Source organism: Podarcis raffonei, chromosome 15, assembly GCF_027172205.1.
Source record: "Podarcis raffonei isolate rPodRaf1 chromosome 15, rPodRaf1.pri, whole genome shotgun sequence".
Classification (NCBI taxonomy): Eukaryota; Metazoa; Chordata; class Lepidosauria; order Squamata; family Lacertidae; genus Podarcis; species Podarcis raffonei.
In genome coordinates this window covers 34,211,750-34,224,763 of record NC_070616.1, presented here as the reverse complement: position 1 = coordinate 34,224,763, position 13,014 = coordinate 34,211,750, and the positions used below count along the sequence as shown (strand labels likewise).

The 13,014-nt window shown below is 44.6% G+C and overlaps 1 protein-coding gene across 5 annotated transcripts in view; it reads left to right on the top strand.

Moving 5' to 3' along the window:
• The first annotated feature begins 499 nt into the window (after positions 1-499).
• ELMOD3 (ELMO domain containing 3) overlaps positions 500-13,014 on the top strand; it is a 28,858-nt gene continuing 16,343 nt past the window's right edge. For 3 of the 5 annotated variants that reach the window (XM_053366770.1, XM_053366774.1, XM_053366772.1), the window contains exons 1-5: positions 500-662; positions 1,403-1,506; positions 3,007-3,084; positions 4,992-5,061; positions 6,733-6,798. In XM_053366770.1, the coding sequence (XP_053222745.1) occupies positions 515-662; positions 1,403-1,506; positions 3,007-3,084; positions 4,992-5,061; positions 6,733-6,798 (466 nt within the window). In that variant the 5' untranslated portion in view covers positions 500-514. Of the gene's footprint in view, positions 663-730; positions 858-1,402; positions 1,507-3,006; positions 3,085-4,991; positions 5,062-6,732; positions 6,799-13,014 lie in introns of those variants that run through there. The other 2 variants (XM_053366773.1, XM_053366771.1) reach the window with 2 other exon arrangements.

Here is a 13,014-nt window from a genome sequence, read left to right as displayed (position 1 = left end):
TAATGGTCAGGGGTCCCTTTACCTTTACTGTTTAGCTTATACGTAAATCCGGCACTGAAATCCTTCTGTACCTTGAGTGTTTGGTTTTGAGTGTATCTGAAGAAGTGTGCATACACATGAAAGCTCATACCAAGAACTAACTTAGTTGGTCTTTAAGGTGCTACTGGAAGGAAAAAAAAATTTTGTTTTGGTTTTTAAAAATTAGCTAATGTGTGATACAAAACAATCAGGTAAAGAGTGAAAGGTCTCTCTCCACTTTTCAATTCGGAGTCTTTTTCACAGTTCGTTTTACATTTCGCGAGAGACGCTTTTGTCGTGGGAGCTCACTCTTGATCATGCACAACAACAACCTTCCGCAGGACTACCGGACTGGGCAATCGGGCAAGCTCAATCGTACTGAGCAGAGCGGAGCAGCAGACGCGTGCCCCCGCCACGCAGCTGACTTTACGCGGCGGAATGAAGAAGGAAAGGCTGCTCTGCCCAATCCGAGGCCCCTGGGACTACAACTCCCGGCATGCAAAGGGACGCGCACGCGCGTTTGCCTGTGTGGGTGTTACAGGAGGGGGGGTTAGCAACAGAACACAGATTGGAGGAAAAACTGAGGCGGGGGGAGGGGGAAGCCCGTCGTTCGGTCCGGCTTGTCGGGGATGACGCCTCCGTGGGTGCGTTATTTGTGGGGGAGATGTGTGGGGAAGGGCAGGGGAAACTGAGGGAGGCGGGGGGGGGGCGTGACGCGCGACTGCGAATGTGGGAATGAGTAGACACGTGTCACTACCTATGCAACTATGTCGCTGTATAGGGGGAAGGGGGCGTGTACGGGCTTGTGTGTGTCTGCGTGCGTTACCCTTCCTTCCCAGGTATCTGACCTTAAGGAAGAGAGTAAAAAGGGGGGGGGACGGCAGGACAACCGTATTGGTTTGGGGGCCATGGTGGGCGGGGATATATTTTTGGGGGGTGGCAAGTAGGACTTATTAGTTTGGGGGCCACAGTGGGAGGGGCTGTTTGAAAGGGGGAGGGGAGTAAAGGGGGGATCAGGTTTTTTTGGGGGGAGGGGTGGCATGGTGGGGGGGGGGGTTGTCCAGTTTTGCTGAATTTAGATTGGCCTCATAGCAGCCAATGCCTTTTTCTGAGGAGGCTTGTTGTGTTCACTGTCAGCTTAGCAGGTATATTTTGTGGTTATGCACAGGGCTATTTTTCTAGGGGGGTGGAAAAAGGGGGTGCCGGAACTCCTTGTGAACACCTCCGTCGTTCTCTTAAGAATGGCAGTGGTGCCCACCTGAGAGGTGCGAGGGCTGAGTTTGGGTTGCAAAAAAAGGAAAAGAAGCCTTGGTATGCATGTCCCTCAGAAAGCCAAAGAAGCGATTGGTAACACTTTTATTTTTCTCTTCCTCCCTTCTACCAGAATTGGCCATCGAAATGGTTGGCATGGATATTCAAGTACAGTGGTACCTCGGGTTACATATGCTTCAGGTTACGGACTCTGCTAACCCAGAAATATTACCTCAGGTTAAGAACTTTGCTTCAGGATGAGAACAGAAATCGGCACGGCAGCAGCAGGAGGCCCCGTTAGCTAAAGTGGTGCTTCAGGTTAAGAACAGTTTCAGGTTGAGGACGGACCTCCGGAACGAATTAAGTACTTAACCCGAGGTACCACTGTAGTAGGAAGCAACCTGAAGGCCATGTGTGCACCTTCAAATTGCCTGATGCAACTGATGCTTCTCTAAGGCTTTTATTTTGCCCCCTTTGCCTTCCTCCCGCCTGCTGTGCAGCACATCTTGCTACAACACAGAGGGGAAGAGGGTTGGAGAAATTGCAACTGTTCTTTTCTGTTGTTAAAAAAATGGGTGTGTGTGTTTGAAGGTAAGCTGCAGATCTCTAGATGAGAAGCTTGTACCTGCTGGTTTCTGCCTGTGCAGTTGTTAAAAGCATAGGTGCGGTAGGAGTAAAAATGTTCCCCAAAAATGTTGAATATTCATGCGGAAGCTCTTAGGTTGGAGACTGTAGCTTGCAACCTCATCTGACGGAACACTACCCTTTTTGCAGTGTTGGGAACTGCAAGTTCACTAGTATGTACTGAACCTTTGGAAAAATCTGAAAATTAGAACGTCTGTATGTATTGGGGGGAAAACATGACATTGTGGTATGAGAGAATGAGATCTAGGAGGCTGCAGTTCAATTCTCACTTCAGCTGGGGGTGGGGCTTAAGATAAGCTACCTTCTCTGGACCTTAGTCTTCATATCTGTAATATGGGAATAACAACACTGGGCTAGATGTCTTGCAAGGGCCTACTAAGATAATATACTCAAAATGAGCTTGGCGTTTAGCAAACAAATATCTGAATCAGGAATGGGGAGCCTCAGGATTCTCAACTCAACATCATGTGTGGTTGGGGACGAAGAGAGTTTTAGTCTAGGAGCATTAGGCAGGATGCAGGTTGCCTACCCCTGATCTAAACTTAACGATTGTCTAATATGCTTTATGTTTTGGGGTGGAAACTCTGTATTCATTTTCTTTGATAGAAAAATAGGATGCAAAAGAGCTTAGGGCAGCTTTTGTGTGGTTACCAGCTGGTCCTGTGTGCAGTCATCTGCTTTGGTTTGTGGATGTGGAGAGGTTCTCTTTCATTCAGTATAAAGCAGGTACACCTGCTTTCATCTGAGTACTCTTGGAGGGCGTTTGCATGAGTGGCATCTCTCATCCACTCATACATAAATATTTCCCCTGCCTTTTGTATTCAACCACCACACTTTTGCTCTTAATTTGGTCCCCCAAGACTAGGTGACCTGATAGTGGTTTTTGGCCCTGCGCAATTTGCACTAAATCCAAAGTGTGGTTCCTTGTTCTTTAGTTTCTGTTATGTTAAACAACTGATAAATCTTCCCCGGTACAGCTCTGCATAAAGCTTAACCATGTTCTCCGTTTCCTCATAGAAACCTGGGTGCCTTTGGGACTCCGAGATGATAATTCATTCTCTGGTGACTCTATGATTTCATTGTTTCCATTAGGGTATGAACCGATGCAGCACTGGCAACTACCAGAATGAAGAACAAGCGGTTTCTTTTCCAGCGTACAAAGCTTTGCATGTAAGTGTAATTTCTTACCTGGCCGAGGCAAAATTTGAACTGGAGACTTCTTGGCCTGCACTGTCGGCCACTATGCTGCACCAGCTGTTCAGACAGCCAATCCCTATATAGCACCACAGTTGTAGGTGTGGTCAAGTGCCTGTAACCAACATACTTAAATCTGCAGTAATGGAATATTAATAAGGAATTTTGTTTCTGCCAGCATAGTAAGGTGTGGATTTTTCATTGCACTAGTTCTGCCTTCTGTGGTGGCTGGAGCTGATGGGAGTTGTAGTCCAAAGGATCTGGTGGGTGCCATGTTGGGGAATGCTGCGCCAGTGCAGCTAATAGTTTCCTTGTAAATATGCAGATGTGGTATTTTTAAGCAGGCACCCTTAGTAAGGTAAAGGTAAAGGGACCCCTGACCATTAGGTCCAGTCGTGACCGACTCTGGGGTTGCGACGCTCATCTCACTTTATTGGCCGAGAGAGCCGGCATACAGCTTCCGGGTCATGTGGCCAGCATGACTAAGCCACTTCTGGCGAACCAGAGCAGCGCACGGAAATGCCACTTACCTTCCCGCCGGAGTGGTACCTATTTATCTACTTGCACTTTAACGTGCTTTCGAACTGCTAGGTTGGCAGGAGCATGGACCGAGCAACGGGAGCTCACCCCGTCACGGGGATTTGAACCAACGACCTTCTGATTGGCAAGTCCTAGGCTCTGTAGTTTAACCCACAGCGCCACCCGCGTCCCTTGCACCCTTAGTAGTTCTTGGGAATTTAAATGGAACGTAGAGTAGGAGGCAGCTTAGATCAGCCTATTTCTATAGGAGGCAGACAGCTATTGCTTCTTGTGGTCAGTCATACCTTCCCCAAAACCTTGAAGGGAAGCCTCTTATAAAGCACCTGCAGCCTTTGAAATGGCAAAGACATGGATGAATTGATACACAACTGCACTGTTCACAATGTCTATAGCGTTTTTCAATGTAAAGTCCTTTGCAATAATAAAAAAAGTAACCTAGCTTTCCATCCATTGGTACTTACAAGACAACTTAGCAGCAGTATAGCATGATGCTGCTGAAAAAAGCCACATTATAAAGATTACTGCTGTGATCACAGCCAAAGACAGCCAAATGATTATCTGGTGTCCTCTGAAATAGTTTCCTGTCACCTGAACCCTATTAATGAGGTAGCCGTGTATGTCTGTCTAGGATGAGAGTTCCACAATTTAGGTGCTACCATTGAAAATGCCCTGTCTCATGGAACAGCATAATCTTACATTTCATGTGACGGGGAGACGGATGTATGATCTAAGTGAGTGGATAGAATCATGGGAGAAGCTGTCCCAGCCCCAAACCACTTAGGACTTTAAAGGTCAAAATCAGCGCTGTGCATTGGGCGTAAATGCCTACCAGACACTGGTGCAGTTGACATAAAACTGAAATACTACACTTTATGTAGTATTATATCCAGTTAACACTCTTGCTCCCACAGTCTGAACCAGTTGCTATTTCTAAACACTTTCCAAAGGCAGCCGCATGTGCAGTAGCCTCGTCTGAATTAATGTTATTAGGGTATGAGTGACAGCAGCCAGAGCTATATCACAGCAACACATTTGGGGGCAGTTCAGTCTAAGAAATAGTGGTTGGAGTCCTCATTCTCCCACCCAGCCCAGTTAGCTCTTCCATGCTAGTATGATTTCTTAGCTGCTTCCGCCATCGCTTAAATGTCTGCATGGAAATCGGCGGACAGGATGGCACCAATTCCAAAGCTGACTTTAAATCGAAGCTGGCGGTAGCAATTTGCCAAGTAGCCCCGATCTCAGCCCAAAGGCATTCAGATGCATTAGCCTTGACAATATTTTGCAGAAGTCCATCAACAGGTTAATGTGGCATTTTACATTCTGATGACTTCTCCCTCTTTCAGATTTCTGCCTTGAAGCAGAATGGACTCTTGCAGTCTCTGTCAGCAACACCCAACGGATGCAGAGAAGCAGGTATGGTTCCAGTTAGCTGAATGTTCCGCTGTGAGTTCTGTTTCTTTTCTGATGAAATGGCACACCGAAGGAGCTATAGTCATTATCCTGTCAGCAACTGGGTCATATACCTTTGATCCCACTGAGAAGATTGTTTTAATTCTTCGGGTGAGCTTAACCAAACCATCCTTTGCTAATTTAGCTCCTGTGTTAGGAATCTGATGCTCTTAAACAATATTTTAATCCTGGATGTTATTTTGACAGGAGTGTGGGCAGGGTTATGGGCATCATTGTATGATGATGATGATGATGATGATGGGTATTTTATTGTAAGCTGCCATAAGGCATTGTGGAGAGGTGGAATCCAAAATTTCAAAGTAAGTAAGTGTTGCCCTTGGGTGAAACCTAGTGAATGTTACTGTTGGAGGCATAGTGCCTCTGAATGACAGCTGCCAGGAATTGTTACTGCGGAGAGGCCTGTAGGAATTTGGTCCTGTTTGTGGAATTCTTATATGCATTTGTTTAGCCACTGTGGGTACAGGATGCTGGACTTGATGGGCCTTTGGCGCAATCCAGCAGGTCTCTTTTTATGTTATTATGATATTTAATGAGAAAGTTGTGTACTTACAGCTTTTGATCATAGCAGATAAGTCAAACAACTTGTTTGCTGTGAGTACAAAGCCTTCATGATAGTAATGGAGAGCAGTCACCATTGGCTGTGGGTGGGTGTGTTTGCGTCCATTGAAATACCCGTGTTTCAGAGTTTGATTTACATAAGATCGAAAACACAGTCTCTGCAGCTTACAGTCTGAAAGACACAACTACGAAAATGAGGGGTGGAGAGCTGAGGAAGCCACAAATTCAGGCACCAGTTCTTAAAGTTACAAATGACTAGCTTGAATGGAAACAGCTGAGGAAAAGTGGCAGCTGAATGGAACTGGTCTTTCAGATCCAACGGCATGGACCCCATTTTCCACCTCTCCCTCTGTTGCTGCCTGATGGAATGGCTGCTGCTAGGTGACAGTTAAGGAAGAGCCTAGTGGAGCTGGCCTCTTGGTCAAGTCACTGGAGTTGGCCCTTGCTTCTCATCTCTTCCTCTCAGTGGTGTAGCGTGGGTTGCTAGAACCTGGGGCAGCGCAAGTGTTGCGCCTCCCTGGTGGACCGGGCAGCAAGGGGGCACATGTGGAGCCTGCACAGAGGGGGAGCGGAGCCTGTCTCCAACAGGCTCCTCACCCACTGCCTCTGTTCACCTGCCCACTAGACCAACCCACCTGCCGCTGTGCCTCAGAAGCCGGGGCTCTGTACCTGTCATGGAGGAAAGACATTAGCTGCTATCCAGTGCAAGCAGATTGCCTTAGGAACAGAAAGAAAGTCTGACCATTGATCCATCTAGTTCATTATTGTCCACACTGACTGACAGCAGCTCAGTCAAGGTTTCAGACAGGGGGTCTCTCCCAGCCCTCTCTGTATATGCCAGGGATTAAACCTGGGATCTTCTGCATGCAGAGAAGATGCTCTGTCACTGAGCTGTGGCCTCTTCCCTGGCTTGTCGCACAAAATAGTCAAAATTTATTGTCAGTCAAGGCAAGGACTTATTTTTTCAAAAAACAGGAGCCGCTTTTCACCTTAAAACTGCTCTTTTAGAAGCGGTTCCATGTTTTGTCTCATCTCTCTCTTTCTCTTTGTTGCTAGATATTAGTGAGGAGGTTCTGCGAGCCCGAGAAGAATGGGACAGTGTGGCAAACATCCATTCGGAAGGTATGAAAGCAACGGCAATGACATTTCCTTCGCTGTTGGGACCAGTTAAACATGGCAATAGATTAATTTAGATGACTGTAAGAAAAGCAAGTGCTGGAGGTACTGTCAAAGAGCAGGAAACATGTCTAAGAATAGTATGTGGTGGGTGTGAAAATGTTGGATGTGATTCAGTCAGGGAATTATCAAGTTATAAAGTATTAGCTATGTATAAGTTACTAGTGCTTCAAGTATTTTGTTCAGTCAATTAAATAAGCTGCTGCTTACTGGTATGTTTAACGCTATGATAATGGGGGAAACTCAGTACTCATGAAAAACCTAGTAGGCAAACTCAGGTGTGATTTTAACCACGTTTGTTGAACAAACCAGGATCAGTCTCATAAATGAGCAAAGTAACCATGGTTTGCTTTGTATCATTGTCACATGTCCTGGGGCATCAAAACAAATGGGGATAATGGATTTGAACGTCACAAGAAACCTAACACAGATACTATAGTTAGCTGGGGTGGGTTTGGACATACAAACAAACCACAATTAAGCTAAACAAACCATGGATTTAGTGTTCTATACAAACCATGCCTGCATGTGCACTATGCAATCATTCTTCCACCATGGCGTTTCTGAATGTGTGTGTTTGTGTGTGTGTACACATACACTTACTATATGCTTCATATTCAGATATATATATATATGCAATTTAATGTGGAGGGCAGGGAGAACTGCATCAGGATTAATGTTGCTTCAACCCTCTCAAATCTACCTTCAAAACTTCTGGATGGCAACAAATTTAAATGGACCAATAGCATTATTCTTTATCAATATTTAGGTATGGATTTTTTTATTAAAAAAATAAGATGTACAGTTATTAAAGGCAGACAGAGTCAGACCCTGCGACCATGGAATATGTGAAGAGTGAATTATCCAGAGTTCATAAATTGAAATGGGCCAATGTTAAAGGTGATAACAATGGGGTCTTGAGAGAGTAAAGGTAAAGGGACCCCTGACCATTAGGTCCAGTCGTGGCTGACTCTGGGATTGCGGCGCTCATCTCTCTTTATTGGCTGAGGGAGCCGGCGTACAGCTTCCGGGTCATGTGGCCAGCATGACGAAGCCGCTTCTGGCGAACCAGAGCAGTGCACGGAAACGCCGTTTACCTTCCCGCCAGAGCGGTACCTATTTATCTACTTGCACTTTGACGTGCTTTTGAACTGCTAGGTTGGCAGGACTTGAGAGAGTACATAAGACTATTTAACAGGAAAGCTTAAAATATAATGAACATACTTGATAAAAGCTATTTTAAAAAAGGTAAACTTCCTGGTCCATGTTGAAAAGTGTGCTGGGTTAGCTGAAATTGTGGCAGACTTTTTTTTGTTATTAAGACCAGAATTTCAGAATGGGATTCTAACCGAACCTGTGGTATGTAAACTGAAGCTCTGCTTTTTATGAAGAAAGGACTGCAGGATTAAAGTGGCTTCATTCTTTAATTGATTGTAGAATTAAAGGTTAAGATTACAGATTGCAGCCTTAATGAGATTGTGGTGAGGCTTCCTGCATAAAATCCTATCGTTTCCATAAAAGAGCAGGATCTGAAATCTGCCTCTGGCCATATTATAGGCACCATTTCAGGCTGACACTTCTCGGTGGGGGAAAACCAATTGTAGGTAACATAATTTAATTAACAAACACAACCAAGTACATGTTTGAGTCAATCTAGTCCTCTTGTTTAAACATTTATTGTGCTTTCCCCAGCTCTGATCCCAGGCATGCTTGTTAAGAACGTAAGAACCTTGCTGGATCAGACTACAGATCTATGTAGTCCAGTTCCCACATCCCAAATTCCTCTGGGAAGCTCACAAGCAGTGCAGGAAGACAGTATCCCCCTCCTGCTGTTGTTTTCCGGCAACTTCTCTGCAGAGAGGCACACAGCCTCTGATCCTGGAGGCAGCTTTTCGCCTCCTGGCCCTTGATAGACTTATCCATGCATTTGTCTAATCCTCTTTCAAAGCCATCTTAAGTTGATGGCTGTCACCACCAACTTTGAGGCGGCAAACCCCACTGTTAGCTGTGTGAAGAAGCACTTCCTTTTTATCTGTCCTTAATCTTCTACTTTTCGGCTTCGTTGGAGGACTCCAGGTTCAAATGTTATTAGGAAGGGAGAGAACTTCTCTCTCCACGCCGTGCAGAATTGCAATAACCATCGGTGTGTTCACCCTCGTATGCCAACAGGAAAAAAGTCCAATAGGGCTTACTTTCAAGTAAATGGGCACGTAATTGGGCTCATAGATAAGTTAACTAAGTAGAGGTGAAAGAAAGAAAGCGATGCTGCACAAATTCACTTTGGAGTTTTACCCTCTTAAAGGTCTTTCCCCCCTTTTTTTCCTTTTTGATAGAGGTGTACTTGATAGATGACCCACTATTGAAACCTTCGCTTAATTTACCTTCACTTACTTTCTGTGAGACGAGCAGGAAAGGTATTTTGAATAGGGATCACTGAGTGGTTTACAGTATAAAAACACAAAAATGCATACCCAATACCCTGTGGGTTCAGCCTGGTTGGCCTGTAAGATCCAGACTCTTATTGTCAGTCAAAAAGGACGTTTATGAAGGCATTGCAAGGCCATGGCAATACAACCCCAACTGCAAGTACTTGGGGGGTAGCATACCAAATATGACAAAAACACAAGCATTTATACATTTGCAAGCAACATACATGTATGGCGACTCTTCCTTCTGCTAGCTTCTACTGGTTTAATCACAAGGCACAACATCTTTCTTATATTTCCCACCTTCCTTTGTTCTTAACAGTTAAGGCAATAGCACTTGCATGTTGTTCTGTGTACCTAGGCTCCCTTGCGCCCTCGGCAAGGAGATGTATCAGTGCTTCCAAAGCTGGCAGAGACCATGGACCAGAAACTCAAAAAGTTTGCTTTTTGTCGCCTTTCACGCTCTGCCAGTGACTTCCTCTGCATCCATTGGGGTTGGGTCTACTCTGCTCCTCTGTCAGTGCACCTGCCTGCCTCCCTTCCCTTTTCCTCCTCCTGCAACTCTTGCCCACTCTCTCCATCTCTCTTCCATCTGAGCTCTGATGGGCGCTCCACTCGCACTTCTAATAGCGCCACTGGCTAATTGGAGAGGGGGGTCCTGCAAGGGCTGCTGCGATGGCTTACACCAGCAACTGGATTCCTCCACTGAGGCAGCCAGAAAGAGCCTGTGCACCTTGTCTGGCCTCCCAGAGCAGCAGAGGAATGACCTGGGGAGTTCATGTGGACTGGCAGGCAGACCTTTAAAGCTCTATGTGGCCTAGGACCCACGTACCTATGGGACCGCCTCTCCTGGTATGCCCTGCGGAGGACCTTAAGGTCCACAAATGACAACATTTTGGAGGTCCCAAGTCACAAGGTGGTTAGGTTGGTCTCAACAAGGGCCAGGGCCTTTTCAATACTGGCCCCAACGTGGTGGAACGCTCTGTTACAAGAGCCTAGGGCCCTGTGGGACTTGACATCTTTTCGCAGGGCCTGCAAGACAGAGCTGTTCCACCTGGCCTTTGGTTTGGACTCAGTCTGATCCTTATGTTTCCCTCCCCTTATGGTTTTGACTTTTAAAATGAGGCTGCATTTTAAATTGCATTTTAACCTCTATTTTAATTTTTTTTCTTTTTTCCTTATGTTTTTACTGAAATTTTATTGGTGTTAGCTGCCCTGAGCCCAGCTCTGGCCGGGGAGGGCAGGGTATAAATAAAATTTATTATTATTATTTGCCATGTCGAGCCACACTGAAATGGAGCAATTTTTGTGCCTGCACCCTTGGCAGAGGCCAAGCTAACTAACCCCTATGTACGCCCCTGCTCTCATGGTTCTCTTGCAAACTCAGCCCTTCTCAAACACATTTCAATTTTCAGTTTTTTTATTTCTATAACAATAACATAATAACAAGCAAAACAAGAACCCTGCTCCTGATTGTTTAATCAGCCAGAGGACTGAGAGATGAGGACTATTTTCTCCTGGCTCCTAAAGATCTGTAATGAAGGCACCAGGTGAACCTCCCAGAGGAACTTAGCTCTCTCTCACACACCCTGGCATTAAAATTGTATTGCTTGCCTTTCAAAAAAGAAACATTAAAGTTGCCCGAGACCAAAGCCTTGTTGCTTGCGTTGCTCTCAAAAGTTCTTGCTGCAGAAGTTGGAACTGTGGTCTTTCGCAAAGGAGAACACGCAGGCTCAGCCGAAAGCTTCCGCTTGCTGAAAATGGTAAGAGAGCGATCTAAACAACAAGGACTCCTGCTGAACGATGCTTTAGGTTGTCTCTTCTCTGTTTCCACTTTCTCTATGGTTTCAGCTCAAAGAGCAAAGCGTGAGCATGGAGGGTGCACGCTCCCAGTTTCCCTGTCTCTGAACACAAAATGGTGCTGCGTTTGTTTCCATGCTCACCTATGTAACGCTGAGCAAGTTGCACACTGTAATCCACATAAGTATATTAAGCAGCTTGAACCAGAAATCAAAGTAATTTATCGTTATGTTAAAATTTGTAAAGTTATTTCTTTTTCCTTTGTGAAAAATGAAAGGTTTTTTTAAAAGTTTTTTTTAAAAGGCCAGACAAAGGTGGCCTGCAAACATAGAGTAATGTGACCAGCCTACAGGCTGTATGCTGTACAAACCTGTGCAGCCCAGATAAGCCTGCTGTGCTAATTCGTCCTGAATTACTCTGAGCATATCTATCAGTTTTGAGGCTTCTAAAAGGTCAAGTGAATGACATCAACTGCATATTTGTGTCAAGATACATATGCTTGATAACTATCATCTATCATCATCTGTCTGTCTATCTATCATCCATCTATCTATCTATCTATCTATCTATCTATCTATCTATCATCTATCTATCATCTATCCACATACACACATAACAGTATTTATATAAAACCTGCCTGTAAGATATTTATATATAAAAGCTGCCCTTTGAAGCAAACGTCAAGATAAACCGAAGCTTGCAGTTTGCATTGCGCTGGTCTAGGCCGTAGAGTTGATTGTTTTCAGGACATTAGCAAATGATTAAATCTGAAATAAGATCATAGATTTGATATGATGGAAACTTGATGATTGTTTGTGGATTCTTCCGCTGTTTCAGAAAGAATCATAATTTTGTAGAGCTGTTCTTCACTCCTGTCATTCATATCCCTCACTAGGGCTGAACTAGACACAATTTTAACTGTGTGGATGCAATTAACGTGCACAGTTTCTGTTACATAAATAGTAGTCCTGGGAAGCTTGAGCATCCTTGGAACTATGAAGGTGGGGTTTTTTTTGGGGGGGGGGGAGATTGTAACTCTTTCCTTCCCTGCCACAGTCCTACAAAATCTGCCTCTCCCATTGTCAATGGAAACTTCCCTTGAAACGTAAATAGCAGCTTCGCTTGGACTATGTCAGGGAGTGAGTTAAACTTCCCCCACTACAGTTCCAAGGCTGCTGAAGCTTTCCCACAGCTATTAACATAACAAAAACAACACACGTTAATTGCATTCATGCAATTAACATTACCCTGCCCCTTAGTTCAGCTTTCAAAGGTTTGAGACTAAAGTCAAACACATTTTTCTCATTTGTAACTGATCCAGCCCTCTGATTGCTTTCATTGCCTCCTTTTCTATCTTTTCCCAATTGACAGTATCCTTTCTGAAATGAGACAACCAGACCTGCACATGGCATTTCAAATGGGATTGCCCCATTGATTTATATAAGGGCATTATGATTCTTGCAGTTGTATTTTTCGTCCCTTTCCTAACGATTCCCAGTTCTGAGCTCACACTACTACAGTACGAGCTGACATTTTGATTAAGTTATCTGCTTACAACTATAAGACCTTCTCAGACAAATCAGACCCCATCAGCATATGTGTGAATTTTAGATTTTATTTTTCTCTCCGTGTGCATCGCTTTACATTTACATATGTTGAATCTCATCTGCAAATCCGTTGCGTCTTCACTCAACTTGAAGAGATCCTTCGTATGCTCTTGACTATAACTAGGTGTTATTGGCAGACTTGGCAATGCTACTGTTTCTCCCTGTTTCCAGATCATGTATGCATGAGTAAATAAATATAACACAAATTCCAGTACAATACTTCTTAAAAATAGGTGGCTGTTGTTTTTTAAAATGTTGTTTTAATATTGTAAGGCTCCACTGGGAGGAACAGTGGGATGAACATGAATTAAACAAATGCTCTTCTCTTC